Source organism: Melospiza georgiana, chromosome 2 (genome assembly GCF_028018845.1).
Source record: "Melospiza georgiana isolate bMelGeo1 chromosome 2, bMelGeo1.pri, whole genome shotgun sequence".
In the NCBI taxonomy this organism is placed as follows: Eukaryota; Metazoa; Chordata; class Aves; order Passeriformes; family Passerellidae; genus Melospiza; species Melospiza georgiana.
Genome location: NC_080431.1, coordinates 13,137,137 through 13,161,537, shown reverse-complemented (window position 1 = coordinate 13,161,537; position 24,401 = coordinate 13,137,137). Strand labels below are relative to the sequence as shown.

Below are 24,401 nucleotides of genomic sequence, written 5' to 3'. Positions count from 1 at the left end.
GGCATGAAAGTTCCTAATAGGTGTATCAGAGACCAAAACTGAGCATCTTTAGTATGAAGCAAACTTTAGCTTCAGGAATGGTTAAAAACAACTGGGTTTTTTCTTTCTTTTTTTTTTTTTTTTTTTTTTTTTCCCTGAACTGCACATTTTAAACTTCTTCCTGTTTGCCTCTGTGAAAAAGCAAAACTTTTTGATGACATATGCTGCTGCATCTAGGCATACAGACTGAGCAAAAAGAATTGTTATCAATAGAGGTTTTAAAGCACAGATCAAAGCTGTTACATTGCTCAAGGCCAGCAGCATTTCCTTTAATAACTGTTCTGCCCTTCTTTTTGTAGAAAAACAAGCATTTTCATACAAATAAGTAAAGCTTGCCTGGCTATGAATTTATTTACGAGACAAAGGAGTTCATCTTTCTGCTCCAAGAGTTTTAATAAGTAATTCTAGATATCATGTTTTTCACAGACCTTTAAACACCCCATATTTCAGCAGCTAAACAGTTTAATGCAAAGAACAGACCATCAAAGAGTCTTCAGAGTGTGACGTCTCACTCTACTGGAGAATATGAAGAAAAAAGCAAACTGCATAAGAATGTTTTATGGTTAGCTATGGTCAAGAATCTCAGAACACCAAGGCTCAGAGCCTTGGATTTCCTCTGGAAATTAGGTTCATGGTGAGAATCACTAGTAGGAAAACTGTAAAAACTCATTTCTGCATGTTCAATAGATGGATCAATAGCATGTTCAACAAATAGACTGGAAATCTCATTAGAGTCTTCGTGAAGTTGTTTCATAAATTTTATGTAAGCACTGTCTTCAACGTGCAATTTCTCACAATAAGTTCAATCCATTTATGAACACTGGCATGAATGTTGAAGATTAAAAGATACTCTGAATCTGAGAAATCCTGCTTCCTAGACAACATTATGTGGTTTGATGCTCAATACACATGTGGCAAACTCATATCCTATTTTAAGACTTCCAAGTGAAAAAGTAGTGCACACTTCTATACTGCAGATAAAAGCATTTAAGAGAACAGGGACTTCCAGTTCCAATTTCTCTCTCCTCTAAAGGTAGATTTTGGATGTCCATTGTATATATTTTTTTATATTTTAAAAAGTATAGGTGAGTTATGGACTGCCATCTACCACCAAAACTACAGGTATTAAAAGTCATAAACACAATAAACAAGTAGGACTAAAAGTCTGTCAAATAAAGATATATCCCAAAATAAACAACTCACAATTGTAAAGCATTCCCCTCAAAAAAGAACTTTGTAATTTCCCTCAAAAACCTGTATAAAAATGCTTTGCAGCCATTTCCCCAGCAGTCAAGAGCTCCAGTATACAAAAAGAAGAGGACTGTACTAATGACTTGAAATGGAGAGATTATCTTAAAACAGATGATTTTTGATTTCCCAGTCAGGAACAGATTAAGATGCCTGGAGCTATGTTTTACAAAAAGAATATAATTCTGTAAGTAATTTTCTTTTTACAGTACAAATAAAAGATAATTTAGATTTCTTATGAAACTAAAAGATTGAGCTGGAAGGGAATAATTTGTTTTTAAAGAGAATTTGGTTTTTCTTATATGCTTTTCATCACTAACTGCTGTTTAGTATGCTTTAATGGTTACAGAATTAGTATTTCTCAAACATAAACACACATTATGTTTAATATAAATGAATAATGAAAAATAACAAACTTTAAAGCCAAGTCTTTGAAAACATAAGTCTGACTATATTATATGTTTACAAAACCTGATCCCAACAGTTTTATAAATATAACTAACAAACAAATTACATTAAATACCAGAATATTCATCAAAAAGCTCTATCAATTGAAAATGAAGTAAAAACAAGTAGAAATGAGAAAGTGGTTCTATGAAAAGATCTTAAAATGCAATGTATTTATTCTTTAAAAAAATAAAAGATTCAATGGAAATCAGTTAGAAAATTAGAACCATTAAAAATAATAATGCTTTCGGCTCAGCTTCTATGTAACTGAAAATTAATTTACACCTGACAAAATTCAATGCAGGGTGCAAATGAACTGTTCCTTTTAAGCTTTTTTCGCAAAAAGTAAAAAGTTAAGATGACATACTAGAGTTCTGAACAGATAAGTAGAAGTAGGAGCTTGAATACACTCCAATAAAATAAATACATCCTGATGGTATTTCTTATATCTGACCTTTTAGCACTTTACTGAAAACAAAACAAGTAAAATCTCCCAAAGCTGCAAAAAATTTACAAAATTTACCATTGATATTATTTAATAGATGCACACAATATCATAGAATAGCTCAGGTTGGAAAGGACCTTAAAGATCACCCAGTTCCAATCCCCCTTTCCATGAGCAAGGACAGCTCCCACTATCCCAGGTTGCTCAGAGTCCCATCCAGCCTGGCCTTGAACACTTCCAGGGATGGGGCAGCCACAGCTTCTATGGCAACCTGTTCTAGGGTCTCTCACCTTCATAACTAAAAAGAGTTGTCCCTGAAATCTAATTTCTGATAACTCTCTTTCAGTTTAAAACCATTGTCCTTATACTATCACTGCAGATAACAAAAATTCTCTCTTTTGCACACGGAAAGGCTGCAAATGTCTCCTTGGAGCCTTCTCTTCTCCAGGCTTATCAACATCAACCCTCCCAGGCTGTCTCCAGCACTCTGGCCACCTTCATGGCCCTCACCTGGACCTGCTCCAGCAAGTCCATGACTTCCTTGGATTTGTCATCCCAGAGCTGGGGGCAGCACTGCAGGTGAGGGTCTCACAAAAAGTGGGTACAGGGGTAGAATCACTTCTCTTGACCTGCTGGCCACAGAGCTCTGGATGCTGCAGCCAGGATGTGATAAACTCCGTAAGGTTTTAAGGCTCAAGTATGCAAGACTGAATATTAATTTGGAGAGATTAGGCAACCCAAATGAAAAAAGATGCCTTGAAGGAACAAAGACTATATCACAAAGACATAAAACTAAACCAAGCTATTCTATGCGTGCAGGATTCTGTAAGAAATTATAAATTTAGAATGGCATTTTAGAGTAGTTAATGTTATGGTACCAGCATCAGCTAAACTCAAGCTGATTATTTTGCCAAGCAAGAGAGAAACTGACAGGTTGGCACTCCAATTAGAACGAGTTCTGGATAACCTGTGTAAGAAGATTATTTAAGAGAAGCAAATTCTGACCTGAAAGCTGTCTCTAGCATTTAGGTATCCTTGTTAGTTATAATGTCCAGGAACAGTGGTTCAAGAACAGACTAATGCATCACCTGCCTTGTCCAGAAAGTAATTAAATTAAGGATGACAAAGATCCAGCTCTGGTGTATGTTTGGTGTCATACACAAAATTAGATACAGCAAATTGCCTGATTCAGTACATGTGTCCAGACTACTAGAATGGAAAACTGGTGTGCAGAATCAGATTTGTACTTCTTAATTTAAGAACATAGGTTTTCAAAATGCGGCTATTTGTTTCCCTGGAACATGTAATAAAAATATGTGACAGATTGTCAGGTCTAAGACTCTGGGACATTTCCTACAGTATATTATTGGAAGCCTCACTCTAAAATGATTAATGTTGGCATAAGTTTCCCATCATCAAGGACTTTAATAAACCACATCCTCTGGCAAATCTAGTACTGTCCTTGCCATCGATCCTGTAAAAGTGCCTCAATTTTTTGTAACTCTGCCACAATTTAGTTAACAGCCATCTATCTTTCTCTTGTGCTTTCTCCCTTATACCTTTTTCAATAGTTAATATTTTAAAATTAATAGCTCCTCCTTGGATACGAAGCAGAAGGACCTCCACAGAAAAGTACAATAACTGTCACATACTCATTTGAAAGAAGAAATAATATTAGAAAGACTTCAAAAATGTGGTTAGGTGACTATATTTTAATCTATAATCATTCTTAAAAGGAAGACAATTATTGGAAAACTTCAGCTACTTACTGCTGCTATCATAACCCTGTGGCTGTAAGGAAAAACATCCAAGACCCACATAAGAAATTTCCAAATAGAAAAGCTAATGAAACTCATCACATATTGATTTTAAATTGTCATGATTATTAGCTATAACCAGAGGGGTCTTTTTTTTCTGGAATACGACCCATGATTTCAAAAGTTTTGAGAGGTACTTGTTTCTTTCAAAGAAGTACAGAAAACATCACATTTATTGTAAGACTTCCTTTCCCCTTCCCCATTCTCTTAGTTCCTTTCAAAATTAATTAAAATATGACATTGATATTCAATAGTATGATGTACTATTGACTGATTCTATCTTTATGAAGAGTAAGAGCCCCCTCCTACTGACAAATACTGCTAGTTCCTGGAAACTTTAACTTGGATATTATTTTTAATATTCAAACACTTTACCAATTGCTCTATTTCCATAAGATACTTTTTGCTACATGCAAAGCATGTTGACAATTGTACGTTAAATAATATTGGGCAATGAATGCATGCATGGCTCAGGTGCTTGGTGCTGCCAGAATTGTAGAAATTCAATGTACCTATTTTTCTTTGAATTTCACTTGACATTAAATAATTGTATTTGTTTTTGCTTAAAAAAAAACAAACAAAAAAACCCCCAAAAAAAACAAAAAAAAAAAACCAACCCACCCAAAAACCACAAAAGACAAACTAAAGCCCAAGAAATTTTAATTTCATAGAAATGTCTGCTTTGAATTGATAAAAAATTGATTTAAAATTGCCTAAAGTAGTTTAAATTAGAAGGACAAATTCTAAAGAAAACACACCTTGGTAAAATAAACAAAAAAAGCCACTAGTGATGTATAAAATAAACTGTTTACACATGTCTATTATTCATTTTGTATGCCTGTGAATCACCAACACTGGGAATCAGATCTAGGACAGGAAAATTCCCCCTACAGATCCATCACACTAGCAGCAATTTTCATTTTAGGAATAAAATTATCAGGTGCCGCCCATTGTTAACATATTGTTCTCAAATGATGCCAATTTGTACCAAATTTTCGATTGTCACATTTATTCCAGGACAGAATTACTGGAATAATTTAGTATGGCCTGACTTCTCCATCAAACATTAGATTACATTATTGTCTTATAGGCAGAAGTGAAAAACTGCAAAGATCCCAACCCCATCTTTCTTCCTGTCCTATGTGTCACATTTCCAGAACAAAATTCAGTCTTTACCGTCCATATTTTCCTACTTGTCACCCTTACCTCCAGAGTTGCTGTATTGAGCAAGGACTCTTAGCCTTTTCATCTCTTTACTTAATTTTTACAAGCAGTGCTGTCCAGAAAACAACAATAAAATCTCTAAAAATTAGTTTTGTTCAAGTCTCAAATATCAGTGCCACACTTATCACACAATTATTTTCTTCATTATACTCAGATGCTGTGGCTCTGCTTTGATGGATCTGTCTTGGAGGTATAAGAAGGCTACAATGCTTTTTTTCATTCACAGGTTATTACTGTGTAATATGAATTTTATATAGTATGAAAATACTTGTGAAACCATGTAAAATTTATCATATTCATTATCAGTGTAAATATTTAAATTTCACAATGTAGAACCAGGTTCAAGGAGGTATCAGAAAATTCTTCAGTTTTTTTCTACCTTTGCTTTTCACAATTGCAGATGTGAAAATTTATGGCAGTAAGAAAAGATGTTGAGGCATATATATCCATTAATAACTAAATTATTAGAAAAAGAAACCCCAAATTATTTTATTCTTTCAAAATTGTGTATTTCTATTAAGAAAAAAGTAGCTAAAATGTGATTAAAATCTACTTTAAATGATAGCAAATTAATTGCAAGATTAACCAAAACATGTAGTAGAGAGCTCTGTTCGGTAAAAAATTATGATAAATTTCTAATATGAATATCATGTTTAACAAGTGATTAACATATATTTAAGCAAAATGTGTTTAGGATGGAAGTATTTTACAACCTTTTAGGCTAAATAATAGGTAGATTTATTATACAGATGAATAATTTTTCCATTTTACCACACACCTGTAACATCAGAAAAAGAAAATGGATGCATTCAACTGTGCTTCACTCTGGGAAGTTTGGTGAAATGGTTTTGGAAAGTGACTGTATGTGATAAACCTCATATTTTGCACAGAATTCAACTTTCTTGTCCCCTTGAAGTCACAGCAGTGGCACAGTAAACTTCTTTCTGTGCAAGTGCACAAGTGCAGAGAAGAAAAATGGTAAATCTTACAACTGACATTCATAATACGTCAAAATTATCACACTTATTTCATGATGTTAAAGGCTGACCTTTCCATCTTTGCTTTCTCATTTTAACCTATAAATTTGACAGGAAGAAATGTAACTAAAGCCAATAGTATTTTATTAGAAAAGATGGATTTTTTTTCTATACTATTTCAATATTTTTTTTCTCTTGATTGTTCTTTCTGTAATTTGTTTCTTTCCCAGGCCATGTGTTTGTATTTATTAGTGTTGTTTTCTGGCTGTCATGACAGGATAGAGCTGGGTCCTCATGACTAATGGATGAAGGGAAGGTGTAAAGAAGACAAAGTCAGGTTTTTTCAGTGGTGTCCAGGAGACAGGAAAGAGGCAATGCCATTTTGTGATTCTGTGAGCAGTGATGGGATGTGGCTGCACGGATCTCTTTTAACAGAAACCAAATGCAAATTATGAACTGTTGGAATCTATCATGATTTATGATGGCAGTAGGCAGCTGGTACCTTTTGTGACATTTATCACAACGTCGAAGTTTCCCAGAGAATTGTGGATGATCCATCCATGGAAGTGTTTAAGGCTAGTTTGGAGGAGCTCTGAGCAACCTGGTCTAGTGAAAGTTGTCCCAGCCCATGGCACAGGGGTTGCTACTGGATGAACTCTAAGATCACTCCAAGCCAAACTATTCTATGATTCTGTGATAATATTTGTGGCATCTTGTGCAAAGTAGTAGCATTTTAACCAACTGAAAACCTTTCTTCCTTGAAGGAAAATACAATTTGCAGCTCAATCTCTTGAATCCACTTTTAAGTAATGCTTGCTGTATATTTTTTTTTCAAAGATATAAAATTAAATTGCATGAATCCAAAGCATCCCACTCAACTGCAGTGCAATACAGCTAATACACAACAAAACAGAAGAATAATCAGTTAATGAAACCAAGTTTGATACTGCAACAGTAATAAAGTTGGTTTCAAATTGTGGCCGGGGGAAAAAACAAAACCAAACACAAATTACTGTTAATGATAAGCAATACAGTACTATAACAAATACTGCACATTTTTCTTTACAGGCAAAGACTATACTGCACATGTTGCATGATTATTTTTGGTTTTACCACCCAAAGCTGATATTTAACTAATATGGAATATTACTCCAAAATCATGTTTGAATGAAAAGTAATATTAAGAAAACATTCATATTCCTGGAATACACTAAAAATTACTTAAATGCATTTTCTCAGAAATTGATTTTTAAGAAATCATTTTTATCAACTACTCACATGGCTGATCTCATACAAAAATGAATCAAATTACTCAATGTAAGATATTTGTCATAGATGATTCTATCTCAAAATATTACTCTTTGAGCACTGTGAGGAAATAAGCATTTTTGGACCATCCAGCTTATCTAATAGCTGTAATTGAAATTGTAACCTGAAATTGAGAGGTTTAACTAAAATAGTGATGTAAAAACTGGTAATTTCAGCTAAAAAGGTCTCTTAGTCAAAATGCTTCCTGGATAGTGTATGGGAAAACAGAATTTTCCAAAGGCTGTGGGTCAATGGCTTTCTCTGGTAGAAGGAGTACTGTCCAAAGGAATTTGCACCTGATGAAACAGAGCAGTCAGAAACAGTAACATCTTACACAATGTGTGCACCTGGGACGACAAAATTAAGTGAGGGCTGTGAAAACTTCCGACAGGCTAATGCCAGTTTGAACACAACAAAGGGAAAACTGTAAGGGCACATAGAGAGTCTTTCAAAGATCATAAGTGTTGTTCATTGCTCCTTGTTTAAAGCTTTTTCAACTTAGCAATGATGTAGGGGCACCCTAACTAATAATAACACTTGAAAGATGATCTAGCACATTGAACATGCAAAAATTTCAATTTTTCTTCAGTGCTAGTTATGCATTGAAAAATTTGTGAAACCTAAGACCTCATGTGTCTCTCATCACTAATTTTCCTTTTATCCAGGTCTGTATAATGCTTTTAAAGATTAAAAATACCACATGGAAATGTAAACATTTGTATAGGAAAACTAACTTTGAGAGACACCTGATATTATAAGCAAAATCAATTTATAATTCACTAGGTTTAATATATTTAAATTCCTCAGGCTGTCTTGAAAACCTCATCTTAGCATATGACCTGCTCTATCTCTTGTATGTATTTCTCTAATATTTTTAATTTTAAAAAGCGTTATTTCTTTATGATAAATATGTAGATAATAGCTATAGACACATCCTAATACCCAATACATATGATATATTCCACTTTTCAATTGATTACTTATTATTACTCTCATCCAGTACACACTAGGCTTCATACATTAAAACAAATTTTGAAGCTAATGAAATTCATTAATAAATAATATTTGAAAATGGTATTTAATTTTGATGTAATTTTGATTTACCTTTCAGACTTTATATAAGGAAAATTAAACATAACTAAACACCAAGATGACTTGGTGGGAAGAAATATTTAAAAATGCCCCCTGGTTCCCTGCAATTCATGTCTTCACAGCATTTCCTTCAGATAAAAGTCAAGGTTAACTGTTCCCAGCTGGTATCAAACCTGATAATCTCTTCCTGTCCTAAAGAACTGCTCTTATCACCAGGAGCAACCCCAACAGAGAGCAAGGATAAAGCAGGGAAATTCTGTGCAATCCCACTGCCAGTTAAATCTCTGAGAGGGGTCAGGAAGTAAAAGGATAAGACAGTGACACCAGAGCGCTCAGTGCCTCCATTCAACCTGTTTGACTGAGGTGGCATTTAAGGATGGGATGGAAGCAGTTTCCTCTCCTGACTACACAAATTGTCACATACAATAAAACATAAAGAAAAATGCTATAGTTTTGTTACTAACTTACAGAAAGGGATGCCTGCATTGTTTACTTCCATCTAGAAACTAGACGACAATATCAAGAATTAAGTTCTGCTTATCTATTTATATTTAAATTTTACAATAGTTTATAGTTTATTTATAATAGTTATTAATTAAAGATAATGGTTTATTTATAATAATAAGTAATAATTTGATAATAGTTTATTTATAATACTTATTATTAAAGATAATTCAAATTTCTGTTTAAGTGGCTTAACTGCAAGACTCAGCCATACCTGAATAAATTCTTCTCAAAAACTGTTTGTAAGAGAACAAAACAAAACTAATAAAAGAGAAAAATTAAACTATTTTGAAGGGTTTAATGTAGTTTTTTAAATGAAAATTTGGGGAAAAAAAAGTAAAAGCTCTGATAGCACTGTCAGTTATTATGCTGAAGAAATGGCACTTGGAAAATATTAAAAGGAGAATCAAAATTATTATATACTGACTTCACCGAATCCCCCCCTTTTTAATGGAGTGCTACAAAAATACAAATTAATTGTTTAGTTTTTGAACCTGAATCTTTTGTTGAAATTCCCAAGCCTGCAACTTATGAAGTCACATAGCTGGAAAGACAGATAAGCATCACACAGCTTCATATAGAAAGATGCTGAGAAGGACGGTCAGAGGTGAGGACAACCAAGCTTTGGGTGGAAATGGGGGCAAGGAGGTGCTGAAAGGTTCCTGAAAGGGGCTGTTTTGTTACAGAAGTTTCTGTCAGAGGCCAGACTGATGGGATATGAGGTTGCAAAGATGCACTTCTTCCTCCTGGGGACATTATTTTTAAGAACAGGAGAATTCTTTACCATTAAACAAGTGCTTTCTTTCCTGGGTTAGACAAATAAGTTATATTTGAAATTCATAAACCAGTTCAAAGTTATTTGCAAAGGAAAGCACAAAATTTCTCTGAGTCATTAATCAGAATATGAGACAGACCTATATTATATCACCCCAGAAACACTTGCTTTGCATCATAGAACTACTTGACTTAAAGGAATTGAGGAAAATTGTATTTCTGTTAGTCAAACAATGCCTGTGCTGGAAAAAAATACATTTGATTTAAGGCTCGCTATCAGTTGAGTATTTAAAATTTAAAACTCCAGTTTTAAAAATATCATAATAAAAATCTTCAGTTATACATTAAAAGTATCCATTACAATGCTTGATTTCTCTGATAGTAGAATAATATTTCTATGTTCTTTATGAACTGTGTTTCCTCAGAGGATTTTAGAACTGTAGAAAATTTTATGCTGTATCAAAAACTGTGTCTACCAAGGCATAAATTCAGACTTTAAGTTATTCCATTTTCTCCAATACTGTATTTGATTGTTCCCACACATATTCAAAATTCATTCTGCCATATCATAAAAAGACTGCTACTTTTAAATTCCTTCCACATCATCTAAAACTTTCTCCCTGAAAGGCGTCTCTGGTTATAATAATGTATTGTATCAATGCAGAGCTTTTATTATGCCCTCTGGTATGAATTCTGTATTGCTAATAAAACCTTAAATTTCGAGTGTCCATGTTTCATAACATGTGGTGCAACATATCTCTCTCCTCTGAATTCAAGATATATTAATATTTAATACTAAAGCATAGAAGTAACACAACAATAATCAAACCATGTATTTCATATCATTATGTGGAGAGTTGGCAGAATTTTAAAGAAACTTCACTTAATTTGCATTTTTATCTATTTTTCCCCTTTATATACATATAAAAAGTTATCATTACATGCATTAAAGAAAACAAATATAGCAAATTAGAATTTATTTCTTAGGTCTTCTGGCTTGGCAAATCTCTCCATTCCTAACACCTAAAAATTCTTTTGATCATTCCTCATTTTTCTTTCAGATTTATATTCTATGCCACAATGCAATGCTTCCCTGCCAAAAAAGAGCACACAACTGTATAGTGAAAGCACTTTCAGAACTCCTCAGGAAATCACTCCGTGGTCTGCAATCATTACTTTTATTTCTGTGCCACAGAATCCTATTCCAGCTTTTATCTTCCCACTGGAAAGAATTTTTCTGTTTGAAGACTCAGTTCAAACAGGCTCATGCAAACTCTACTGGAGATGCAAAATAATTGTATCTAGAAATTTCTAATAAATGAAGCAACAATGAAATGTTAAAAAAGGATTTTTTTTGCTTGTTTTAAATTTTTGAAGACCTTTTTTCGTGGATTTGAAGAAAAAATTGAAGAACTAATTACCCAATGATTTTTTTTTTATATTTCAGATTTACATCCTCTGATTGGCTTCTCAAGTATGAGATTCTTCTAAGCAAAAATAATCTTCTTTTTCTCCTTTATAAAACGCAAGAGCTTGGAATAAAGTCAATCTCTAAAAGAGACTGTTACAAACATGATAACTCCAGGAGGGGTTATAATAGTGGCCAGACACCTTTTAGGGATTAGTAAATCAGAGGACTCAGAAACAAAAAAGAATCTTTGTTGAATCTTAGGAAGTAAAGCTCAAGATTTAGCTGATGCTCAAATCAGTCCTGACTTTATCCTGCTGAACACTTTTCATTCCCAGCACTCTCAGCTTGCCCAGAGATTTGAAGTTATTAAGCTTAGCCTTAAGTTAGTGGATAATAACACTGGAATATGATTTCAGAAGAAATCCCGTCCTACATAAGTCACCAACACACCAACAAGAGTCTTGTTAACTCAGAAAAGACAGGATTCTTCCACAGAGGAATGAGCTGCAGGATATGCTTTCTTCATTTGTGCAAGTTTAATCATGAATGACCACGAAAAAAATGACCTTCCATTAAGAATGTACTTTTTTTTTTGTCTTTTAAAACAGATTTTAAAAGAGAAAACAAAATATTAGAACTTACATTCAATATCAAGGTACATGCTCTTTTGGTGCCCACCAATTCTACTTGCCGCTTCACAGTCATATCTCCCTGAATCTGACAACTTCACATCTTTAATATGCAGTGACGACTTCCCATGCTGCCCTTTGACTTCTATGCGGCCATCTGGGCTCTGTTTACATTGATTCAGGAAAAAAGAAGGTTTTATATGTTTATATATGTATATCAATGTAGAATTTATAGATATTAAACACTGCTGATAAGAATGACTGTAGCATCTCTTCACCTATGGTGAAGTTATTACTGACAGCTAAGCAACTTCTAAGTTGTCCAAATAAATTAAAAAAATATAGATAAACAGGTTCTCTTTCTAGGCATAATAAAAGAAATTCTCTTTCTAGAATAATAAAAGAAATAAGTACATGCTTAAAGGAACATTGTCAAGGGAAACCACAAAACATATCAAATTATAACAGCAATAGTGAACTACAGACTCAAAACTTCTTGATGATCTCACTCACTGTGTTATGATGCTGTTAAGAAAAATGCATAGATACAACACTATATCTTAGAATTCACACAGCATTATCTCTGGTCCTTACAACTGCAGCTGTGAAACTGAACAGAAGTAATGCCTCAGACAACGAGCAAAACCCAGAATCTCACAACTGCTAAAAAATCTTGAACCATAAATACAAATAGAATTTTTGGATTTCAGTTCCTTTTCATTCCATGGAAAAGGCATGAAAAAATGAATGGTGGCTTTAAATTTTCTAGAACATAAATTTTATAAAAAATACTTATCAATAATTACTCTCCTTGCCCCTCCCCATCCCTCCCCACAAATTTGTTTTAATTTATACAAATATTGGGTAAAACTAAACAAAATAAAGTCCTCTTCTTGACGCTTCAAACTTTATGAAATATTATGCCTGAAGAAAAAGAAGTTATTTTCTTCTGCTCTTTACTTAAAGCATCATACAATAGTTTGGGCTGGAAAGGACTTTAAAGCTCATCTCATTCCAACCCCCCTGCCTCGGCATGGACACCTCCCACTAGGTCAATTTGCTCAGTCTCATCCAAACAGACCTTAAACATTTCCAGGGATGGGGCAGCCACAGCTTTTCTGGGCAACCTTTGGGAAATTTGTTGTACTTTGTCATCTCTCACCTTGTTTAAGGGAAAAAAAAACTCCAAATATGATTGAAAATACTGATGCTAAGCTACCTTAATTATTGTAAGGTGGAAAAAGGATGAAAACTCAATAATTATTTGACTGCATGACGTTACACTGGAAGCAGATTTTTATGTTCAATTCTATAATACACACACTCAAGTTTACTGCATATTACACTCAATACCAAGTGGCAGCTGATGTTTAAGTGGCTGAGCTTTTAACTCATTAAAATTGTTCCTTTTCTTAATAAAGGAAATATGTCACAATTTAGAAATATGTCACCTTAAAATATTTGATGTAAAGCAGTCAAATGAAGCATGCTGTTTATAATGATTTCTATAGAAAGAAAAGTATCCTGATCCTATGTAAGAATCCAAGTAGACTGAATTTTGTTTCCTGTGAAAATGGTTCACCATAGCAACATATATTAAAGCTCTTGAATTCTAACCCAGAAGCCAACATAAACCTCTTTGGATTGGTACAAATTAGCAACTTAGACCACTTAACTATCAATTTCAATTCTGAAAACTCTATTTCTACAATATGATCTAAAAAGGAAAAGTTATGATATTGCTAGTAAACAGCAGTTTACTGCTAATTAAAGTAGTGAACATCATGGCTTTTGGAAGGAATTCCTCAGCTAATTAAATGCAATTTCTTTTTAATAAACCATTGTTTTCTAATTTCTGATACAAAACCAGATTTATATATATGAAAAACATAAATATAAATTCTTATTTTTATAGCATTATATCTATTGCTTATATATATGTAAAGCAGGTACATTCTATGACATAGTTAATACCAGCTATGAGCATTTTCTTCTTTATTTAAATATTAAGCATGTAATACCATGGCCAAACTACATTATTCCTACCTAAAATCTACATACACTTCAGAAATTTAATTTCTGATTTTAACTTGATGACAAATATTTCCTTAAGAACTTATATTTTAAATGGTGAAACAACATGAGACAATGAATCATAAAAAACAATAGTAAATACTTTATTAGTGATTCATTAGCTCTGTACTCACCCCAAATACTTTAATTCACTAGTACATATTTCACTATAAGTAATTCCATATATCCCTAAGCACATAAATGAGTACTAACAGATGTAATACAAGAAAATAGTAATAAAAATAAGCAGAAATATCCTTAAATTAAATAGGTAATTTACAGTAATTCAAATAGGTAATTACAGTAAATTAAATAGGCAAATTACAGGTAATTTCACAGTAATTTCTCAATCTCCTTTTAGTTTACCTAATTATTTTCTAATACTGATGGAAATAAAATGTTGACTGTACTCAGCATAACTTTCCTAAGTTCTCACATTCTCTTATTCAAATTTAGATGATGTAACATATCTTAGATTTATAGGTAGCACAAAACTCAAGCTATAAATACTAATAAATACTCTGAATAATAGCTAATAAATACTCTGAATAATAGAAGATTTTCATATATCATTTATTCTTATAATCAAATATATGGTAAGAAACATTGAAAGAGGGATTTACTAGGTTCAAAGTCCATAAAACAAATAAAACAATGGTAGGCAAGAAAATTTCACTAGAATTATAATAAAAATATGCATTTACTAAAGAGAATTTCTACTTATTTTTAGGTTTATGTGTTAAAATTGCTTACTAAATCAAGCAAAAATTATAAATGTGTTCTGCTTCATTGCTTATAATGTATATTATACTGTGGCTTTTTAATAGACAGTTTAAAAAGTCCTGTTCCCTGAGTCTATTCTATAGATGGACTGGTGTACAAATCCATCATTTATTTCTTTTACAAAGATACTGCAATACCTGATTAAAAATATACTGATAGGCTGGCATTCCTGAAGAAAGAAACAAATGAAAGAAAACAAGAGTGTAAACACAGACCAAGAAAATTCCATTACAAACAAAGAAACAACCAATTAAACAAATAAATAAATGAAAGAAAACATTTTGATGCAGGTTTCTCTATCAGTGAGAGGATTCTTAGAATATGAGGGAAATCACCACATGCAAATCAAAATGCTAATTAGTATGGTGAAGTTTCACAAGGACTTCAAAAACACTGTTGGGGCTCTATTACATTTCTTTATGGTATAAATCATACAAGAGAGATCTGGGTAAATGATTCAAGGACATGTGATTACACAAAAAAAGCACACAACAGTGCAGTTGGATATGAAAAAGAGCAATGAAGAAACTGGAACAAAAATCAAATATGTAGCATTACCAGCAGCAAAAACTGAAGACACGCTATTTACATTTTTCTGATATTGTAAAGGACATTATTAAAAGCAGGATAAACTGACAAAGCAGAACTTTCTGACCATTGGTAATGCCTTTCTGGGGTTAATTTCTTTCCTGCACTAATTATGGAGAGCACACATTAGTACAATGTCTGGCACCACAGCACAGCAAAACATGAAGAGAAAGAGACACAGGTATGGGAACACTACACCTGCCCAGTAATCCTTAGGAGAAATCCCCACCAGGAACAAAGCTTTGGAGCTGCCAATGGGCCAAAACCAAAATACAGATATAATCTCTATAAATTAACAATGCCAGAAACTCTGAAGCCTGCCTGAAATAAAAATGGATACCCACTAAATTGGGACATTCTTTTTTTTTTTTTTTCAAATGTTACTGCATGAGAGATGTAGCATCTGTATTTTATTTTATTGCTTAATAATGATAAAGAGCATAAAAGGGACAGAACAAAAGAACAAACCCCTAGAAAATCAGAATAGTCTCTGTGGCCCAACACTCATGATTTGTGCTCATTCACTGAATTACTCAGTATCTCCTCCCACCATGGAGAATGAACAAACATTGAGGTCTCAAAAACTTGAAGTTAAGACAGTACCATACAGATTTACACATTCTTTCAAAAAAAAATTATGTTAACAGACCCTTACACTCTCAGACACTGGAAGAATGATGAAGTCTTCAGAAGCTGCATTTTCACAGCATTTTAGAATTCATAATAAAGTCTAAGAAATAAATATTTTTCATGGCTAATGTTCATTGGAGAATTTCATAGAAATCATAAATAAAAGTGGTGTTTTTGAGACTTTGGTGGGGTTTTTTTTTCTTCTCTCATAACTTTATCACCAGCATAAAACTAAGATACAAACAACAAATCTTCAGCAGAGACTTTGAAAAATGTTTTACTTAGATAAAGTCACTTTGGGATTTTATCCCCATGAAAAGCAATTCCCTAAATTAGGAAGCAAGAAAGGCCTTTTATTTTGATTACTGATAGCAATCTAGTTTTCTGCCATTGTTAAAGGAAACTCTTCTATACAGGTCTGCAAGTAAAAAATATCCAAAATGACACCACATAAAAAATATCTTCTGGGAAAAATTTAAAAAAAAAAAGGTGAAAATTTTCTCCATTTGCAATATTTTTACTTATAATATGTAGTTAAACACAAATGACTCCTGTGCTAATTAAAAAATGAGAGGTATTGCATAATTTGAGATTAGTGCTGCAGGTTCTGTAAAAGTATGTATATATTTTTGGTTTTGATAAAATTCATGTGATACTATACATGTCATTCTACTCCTTGACTTCTTCTGTCATGCTCGTGCTTCTTGGATGTCTTGCATAATTTGTAGTTCCACATGTGAATATTCCCAAAGGCCTGACCAGCTGATGCTGACCTGACTGGCTTATGCTCAGCTCCAAGGACAAGAACCAGAGCTTACAAGGCAGTACCAGAACAATGACAACTCTGAATTTCAAGAATTCCACTAACAGAGTGGATGGCGATGTGATGAGACAACAACGTCCACAAGGAGACAAGGATAGCTTCTAGAACAGAATAAATTATTCAGGTACCATGGAGTTTTCAATCTACAAAATTCCACTGCCATTTTAGCAAATTCAGTTTAATTATTCAGGAGGTGAGAGGTTGCTGGTTATGGTGCCCAGAAATTGTAATTTGTTTACAAACTGTAGAAAGTTGCACTTGGACAGAGGTGGATAGTGTGGTTAGTGCATGAGCTTGATTTATCAGCCATTGCTCCAACTCCCACTGAGAAAAAGTAGAACCAAATGAGATGAAATTGTAGGGCTGCCAAAACTTGCATTTTGAGTTGGCTGAAAACAAGAACGGAAGGAAGAACAGTTGCAGAATTTGGTGACTCATTTGTAGCTGGGTTTTAGTAATATGCTTGAATGGTTAGAGAAGCTGACTTCCCTCCTTGAGTTTACCATTTGGCTGTCAAAATACTCCTTCAACACCTGAAGTACAAGTGCAAGACTGCAAGCAAAACAATCCCTTCATTTAAAATCTAGAAAAGTTGAAATACCTTTATTTTACTTTATTTAAATGTTTAAAGCTTATTCATGTGCAAAGTGCCATCACAGTCCATAGTTAATGCTACAGGTCAGTTTTTCCTGTCAAATTTACCAAATATATCTTCCGACACCTTGTGTACTTTAGTATTATTTTGGAGGTGTGCTGCATATATTAACCACAGAAAAGATGAAGAGGTAGTGGCTCTCACAGAATTGAGACTGTGCTTTTCTTTTGCAAAACATGGAGCAATGTACTAAAAACCAGTCGCTGTAAGAACATGTAACTTGAGTAAAATCTGCAGGTGTTTTAGATTTCCAGCAAAGGATCTGCTTCAGATGCACACAATCGAAGATCCTCATACTGCAGGGGGGAGGATTGAAAAAAATCACAGTTCTTCCTTCTTTGGATCAAATTGTTAACATTTTCCAACTCATTATTTTGTCTTGGCTACATTTTCAGTACACATAGCTGAATTTTCAAGGAGAAAACAAATACTGATTAACAGAATCATCTTTGGAATTTCACAAATAACAATTTTTTAGGAATTTTGCTGATTTCAGGTTGTGCTTGCATCCACATGAGAGGTAACTTGAGATCATATACTTCAGGCTGATGCTTCTGATAGTGTGATTTAAGCAGATCTTAATTCCCCATGAAAATGCTTCTTGAAGCAGCATGAAAAATAAGAGCTTCTGCAACCTGACATGCTGATACTAAATGATGATAAAATTCCAGAAGTCTATTAAATGTACGTGAGCAGCAATTCCTAGTCTGAAAATCTACCTTTGATGATGAGAGAAAGGGCTGTTAGTCACAACAGCCATCATCGTGTAGAAGCTGATGGAAGCTCCCTTCTGGATTATGGATGGTATATTCACAATATTCCCCATTCTCTTCAGGTAAATGTATTCTATCCATGCACCTGTTGGAGACAGCAGAAAATTCCAGAGTATTGCTATGTGCATATGCCTTAATGTCCCGTGAATCAGAATAATGCTACAGCAGTGTCTTGGACTTCAGTGATTTTTATAGGAGACCTTGTGATATTTTAAAACTTCAGCTTGTTAATTATACACGTCAGCATGCTGCAAATTCCTGAATTTCTAGGAATATGTTTTTTCCACAAAGAAGAAATTATTGAAGCACCTATTGGTTGTAGATCTATAGTGCAGCACCAGGGAAGTCACAAGAAAATCTAATGTTGAAGAAAAAAATACTGTTGTTTTCTGTTCAGCTGCAGACACACCAGTTACTTTTAAAGAATTCAGATTGTAAATGGCAGCAGGTCCTATGCAGGTTGTTAGCTGCATGTACAGTCTCAGGAAAAAAATGTGTTCTTGAATGCTTCGTACAACTTTTTGAAATTATGAACTGATATTTCATTGATTCATGTGGGCATTTCTTTCAAAGTTTAGTCATTATGCAAAGAGATGACACATGAAATCCTGACACCAAACACTTACAAAGACATTAAATGGAAGACTGAACTTCTTTCCTTCATTGGTTTTTACTCAACAATGAATATGTAAGAAAACTATTTAAGAGAGAAAAATGATGAGCATCCATTCAAGATTACTTCTGCTAAAGATGCAAATCCTAGATGTAAATCACAAATCTTAATGATGCAAATCACAAGAAAAAAATGGTTGATGATTTTTAATGGCAAAAATATTAGCATCATATCAAATAAACTTGTAGAGTAGAACAAGCATTAGTGTTGCCCATGATAAATGACAACAGTAACCACAAATGAGTGTTTATAAATAAAACTGAAATACTACAACTCCAATAATTGCAGATGTGCTTTGTAATTAGAAATCCTGTTTCACTCATAAATACAGTATTTAATGGCTTTATTCCTAAGCATTTTGCTGATCTGAATCTACTCCAACACAGTCACCATTAAAATAGGTGACTCAAATGGATGCAGGCCAGCAAAATTCTCAGGAAGAAGACTTAAGGTACAACATTCTTATTCAATACAGACCTCACATAAAACAGCCACTAATAGTAACAATTTTACTATACAATTGAATCTTAGTTTAGACAGTCAAATATTACTGTAACTTGGGACTGAAGGTGGTTGTTCTGTAGTTTTAGCGACCAGCAAGTGAAAACATAGGGGAAAACTAAAAATGAAAGAAACAAAAAAAACCCTGTGGCTGGGCACACATGAAGAAAAATCATGCCAACTCACTGCAATACAAAATGGACAGAAATAACTTGAAGCTGACCCAAGGCAGGGTGATGATTTGTCAATCCTTTTCTAATTTTTTTTCCTTTTTTTCCTCTTTTTCCTCTTTAAAGAAAAAGAAGCACTGTCATCTGTCAGCCTGCCTCAGGTGTCTGGGTCATTAAAACAAGGAAAGGAAAACTAGGAAAATTTTGTATAGTAATTTTTGCTATAGTGTTATTTTCCCCCCTTTATTACTTAGATAATTTGAATTAAAATTTTCAAGTCATTATAACTGAACAAATAATAATTGCTTGGTTTATTTTGTTTAAGCTGATATTACTTGGACTGATAAAAAATTCTTACATATATACGGGTTGTATAACCCTCTTGTGCAAGAAAGTTTGCTGTAATATATGACGACCTTAAAAATTACTACCACTATAAGAATTTCAAACAGACCTTAATTCCTGTGTATATACATTCATTTCATTTTCACAGAATTCATATTCAAACTTTAACACAGTCTAGCTTTAGTTGCAGGGATAACTGATGTATTGAGGGTATGCAGAAAAAGAAAGAAAAGAGGGAAAAAAAAAAAAGATAAACTGGAAACAAATCACGATTTGAGTTTCTGTGTTCTTCAGTAGCTGTATGCAGCTTGAGATCCCTCCCAGTTTACCATAAAGTTGATGCATATTTTACTAAAATTATTCTGGTCAGACAGCAGATAAGAAGTCTGTCTGGAAAGTGGGGTGTGACAGAGACCTGCAGGGTAAGCATCAAGGCTCCCTTAGGAGAAGGAAAGTCATGGAAGGGCACAAAGAGGCACAGTTTGAGTCACAAGGTGAAGGGAACTGTCAGCAGAACAGATCCTAACCTCACAGATCACAAAGTCTTTGCTCAGAAACACTGGTAATTCTGGAGGGCTTTTTTGTCATCTGAAGAAACAAAAGGAAATTACTACAGTAGCAAGCAAATGGAGAAAGTGAGGTAACCTGGATATAACTGAAAGGGCATATGTTTTCAAATAATTTTATTTAATTGATGTCCTGAATACAGTTCTCAGTTTTTCTATTTACTTGTCTATATTGATAAATAAAATAAATAAAAATAAATATAAGCTTGTGCTATAAATTAAAGCTTATTCTGGATATATCAGCTTAGTTGGATATTTGCTATTACAGAAAAATGCTGTTCTACAAGAGTTTGAAATAACTCTTGTATTGCAACCCATATGTTATTGTCCTGGGGAAAGTCCTGACTCAGCTGTACACATTAGGAAATGGAATATATTATTAAATTATCAGAATTTATGTATTAGTACATCATTGAAGAAACAGATCTGTAATAACACATTAACTGAAGAGAAATGTGGATAAATTAATGACAGCTGAAATATTAGTCACAGCTCTAGAATTCTCTGGTATGCAGGTAATTGGGAGGGAGGACTGGGACCTGGAGGAAAGCAATCATTTTTTGTGTGAGGAAGAAAAGAAGAAGGAGGACTGAGCAAAAAGGTGTCAGAAACAGCCCTTTAACAGAGTTAAATAACCCTGAGGAATTTATTGTTGTGTTTAGGCTACCTATAGGACATATTGAAGCCTGTAAGATGATCATCTTTCAGTAAAGATTTCTACATGCTATTAATCCATTGAATTTTGCCACAAATGTTACAACTTCATTTGTACAAGCAGGAATTTACAGAAAGGCAAAAAATAATTTTATTACTAATAACATTATTTTTGCAACACTTAGAAATTTTAATAGCACAGGTTGATCTCATGCATAGATGGGAGTTCTTTTGACAACGAATCAAAACTCAGATGTATTTCCCACTTATGCAGTCCTAAGAAATATGGTTTGCTGAATTTTATAAGCTGTCAATAAGGGGTGGTGCAAACAGTACTTTTCTCAGTGTACAGAAATAAGACTTTTGCATTATGGTTTAAATGAATTTTCATAGCCTCCTAACCAGCAAGATGTTCACTGATACATCATCATTGTCCTGTTAAAATGTAATAATTTCACTGTCTTTGAAATCCAGGAACTGCTATTCGTAGGAAAAGTACTTTATGAGTAGATACACATGGTGAGATTTCACAGTGAGAATGTGACAGGAAAAAAAAAAATTAATAAGCATACTAAGGATGTTTATAAATTATTTGGAACTAATTACATAGAGTTTAGATTAAAAAAAACCAAACAAACAAGGGATTGAAAAACTGAATACAGGCCTTTGCTTTCATCCTGGCTTTGCAAAAAGTTCTGAAGACTTAAATTATCCTAATATATACAGATACTCAAACTTCCTTTCAGGTCAGGAGAACTGCAGACATTTCAGTAGCATAAAACACATTTTTGCCAGCGTTGCACTTCTGATTTTGCCACTGATTATGCCTGTCCTCAATGTAAGCAGAATACAGAAAATGCAACACTTCTTAAGTGTCCTGAGAAGGTCCTGTAGTGCATCAGGGAATAATGGCTCCAGTCTCTAAAGCATGGATGTATTACCCAGTGAACCATCAAGTGCATATTCTCTATTTCACCAGACAAGCTACAGCTATTTGGAACTCCTTAAACCATTAGCAAATAAGACAAGTGATACTTAGGCTGAAGCCCATGAAACAAAAGTTTGTGTTGTAGAAGAAACGATGAATATTCCAGTCCAAGCTGTGCTGGTATTGTAGAAAATGGTCCATGAAAAGTTCCCTGATAATTTCATTCTTCATTAGTGCAACAGACCTAGTATCATCACTGATAACTAAATGGCAAAAGCTAGAATTGCAAATTGAGAAATAAATGCCATTTCCAAGCCTTTAGAGCTTTATTTCAGGCAGTACCTACAGCACTGCAACCTACAGAAACTATCCAAACAATATCTATTTGGTACATAGGTAGCAGAGAAGCAAATCCATTAAATAGAAAACAGTTTTAAAATTGTAAATATAAATTAGGTGTAAAAAAGAGCATCCATCCATTTGCAGAACAGATAACAAATTTAGACTTAATTTAAGGCATCCCGCTAAAGAACTGCTTATATTGTTCATTTCCTAAATCAATGTCTTTTCCTAGGTTGTTTAAGTTCTTAATACAGAAGAGTTAATAAATTTTACATTTTCTTGCCCTTTTGTCTTCTTTAAATAATCAAAACTTTTTTTCTGCTTACCTAATTCTTTCCCAGTAGCAAGTGACCATAAAATTTTACTGAAAGTGTCAACAACATGAAAGGAAAAATACACAGAAATGAGAGAATTCTGAGCTGGTGTAACACCAGTACAGACAGCCATGCACACAACATGAATCCCTCTAACTTAGTGTATGTACAGGCCCTTGGGCTTACTCTGAATAACAGATAATTTACCTTCTATCCCAAAAGAGGAACAAATCTGAAGGGCCCTCTGGTTGCGTGGCTAATAGTTAGTACTGACTTGCCAATACAATCAAGATCTCAAAATAATTACTAGTTTAATTTTTGGCTTGATTTCCACATCACTGCAGATACTGTAACTCAAAGGACTGTGGGGAGCTCAGACAACTGATTGAGCTACTTGAGAACTTCAAAATTTCCACATTGGCTCACAGTTTTCCTATTTCCTCAGGTCACAGAGGAAAGCTCTTTCCTTCTAACTGAATACAATCCTACTCCTGCAAAATCAATCTTCTTGCTCAAATACTGTCACCTCCCAAAACTAGAGACCGATGAAGAAACACCAAAAAGTATTCAGATTTCCATGGATCAGATGGCTCCTGAAATTCTATTATTCAGGGCTCGTATATGGCCCTTTATTTGCTTATGTCACAGGGTAAAAGCCTCTATATATCTCAACAGCATGAATTATCTAACATATAAGTGACCCTCTTGGTCAAGTTCATTTATTTACCTTCTTCCAGTCACAATATCCTTGCTAACTTCATAGTCTTAATAAGTGAAGCTCCCAAAAATTCATTTAGGGCTTAAAAACAAAAGAGAAGAGAACTTTGACGCCTGATTGAATTGTTAGCAGTGTTTCAATTGCATCATCAAACACAATTGTGGCTGGCTACATAAATTGTTCTGGATTTCAGGCCTGTGCCAATACTGCAACAACAAAAAATTCATATGATATTGTAAGTAGGAGCTTTTCTCTAGGTTATAACTTGTTTCACCACAATATGTAGGTGAAACAGGTTATAACAATTTTCTCCAATACAGGAAAGAGATTGCCCTTGTATATTTCCCAGCTATTCAAAGAAGAATTATTCATAAAGAGCAAGATTTGGATAGCTCAGGAAAAAAAAAATAAAATTCCTGGAATCAATTAAAATACCCTAGATACATCTCTGTTCTCTGTGATTCATTTCAAATAAAGACCTGATCCTTGATGAGCAAGAATTTAATAGGGCTCACATTTCAAAAAGAAGGACAACATATTTCACTGACATTGTAAGACTGCTTCTTTTTGTGCAGGGAAAACCAACATAAACAGGGAGTAAAAAATACAATATTCTTTTTATTACCATTTTTAATATCTGAAGTGAAGTTAATAGGCTTGGGAAAAAAATAGACTTGACCTTTCAATGAAAAAGATTATCTTTGTCTATTGCATGATCATGAAAACTATTAAAAACTCTACAAGCTCCACTCTACAAATATTTATGATTTGCATGCAAATACAAAGTCAATTCAAACTTGGAAAATAAATAAATTATTAGTCTGAACTCTGCAATATTTAGAAACAATGTCACAGGACATTTTTCAGGGAGAGCCAGGTTATTGTTGCAATGGAAAAAAGCAGAATTCAACTGTTTATGCAGTGTTCATTAAAAAATTAAAAATCACAGG

General features: G+C 33.6%; 1 protein-coding gene across 1 annotated transcript in view; it reads right to left on the bottom strand.

Annotated features, from left to right (window-relative positions):
* The window catches only part of NCAM2 (neural cell adhesion molecule 2), a 279,378-nt gene that overhangs the window by 81,315 nt on the left and 173,662 nt on the right, over window positions 1-24,401 (bottom strand). Inside the window, exon 9 of the mRNA XM_058019203.1 lies at window positions 11,929-12,079. Within this exon, the coding sequence (XP_057875186.1) occupies window positions 11,929-12,079 (151 nt within the window). The remainder of the gene's footprint in view (window positions 1-11,928; window positions 12,080-24,401) is intronic.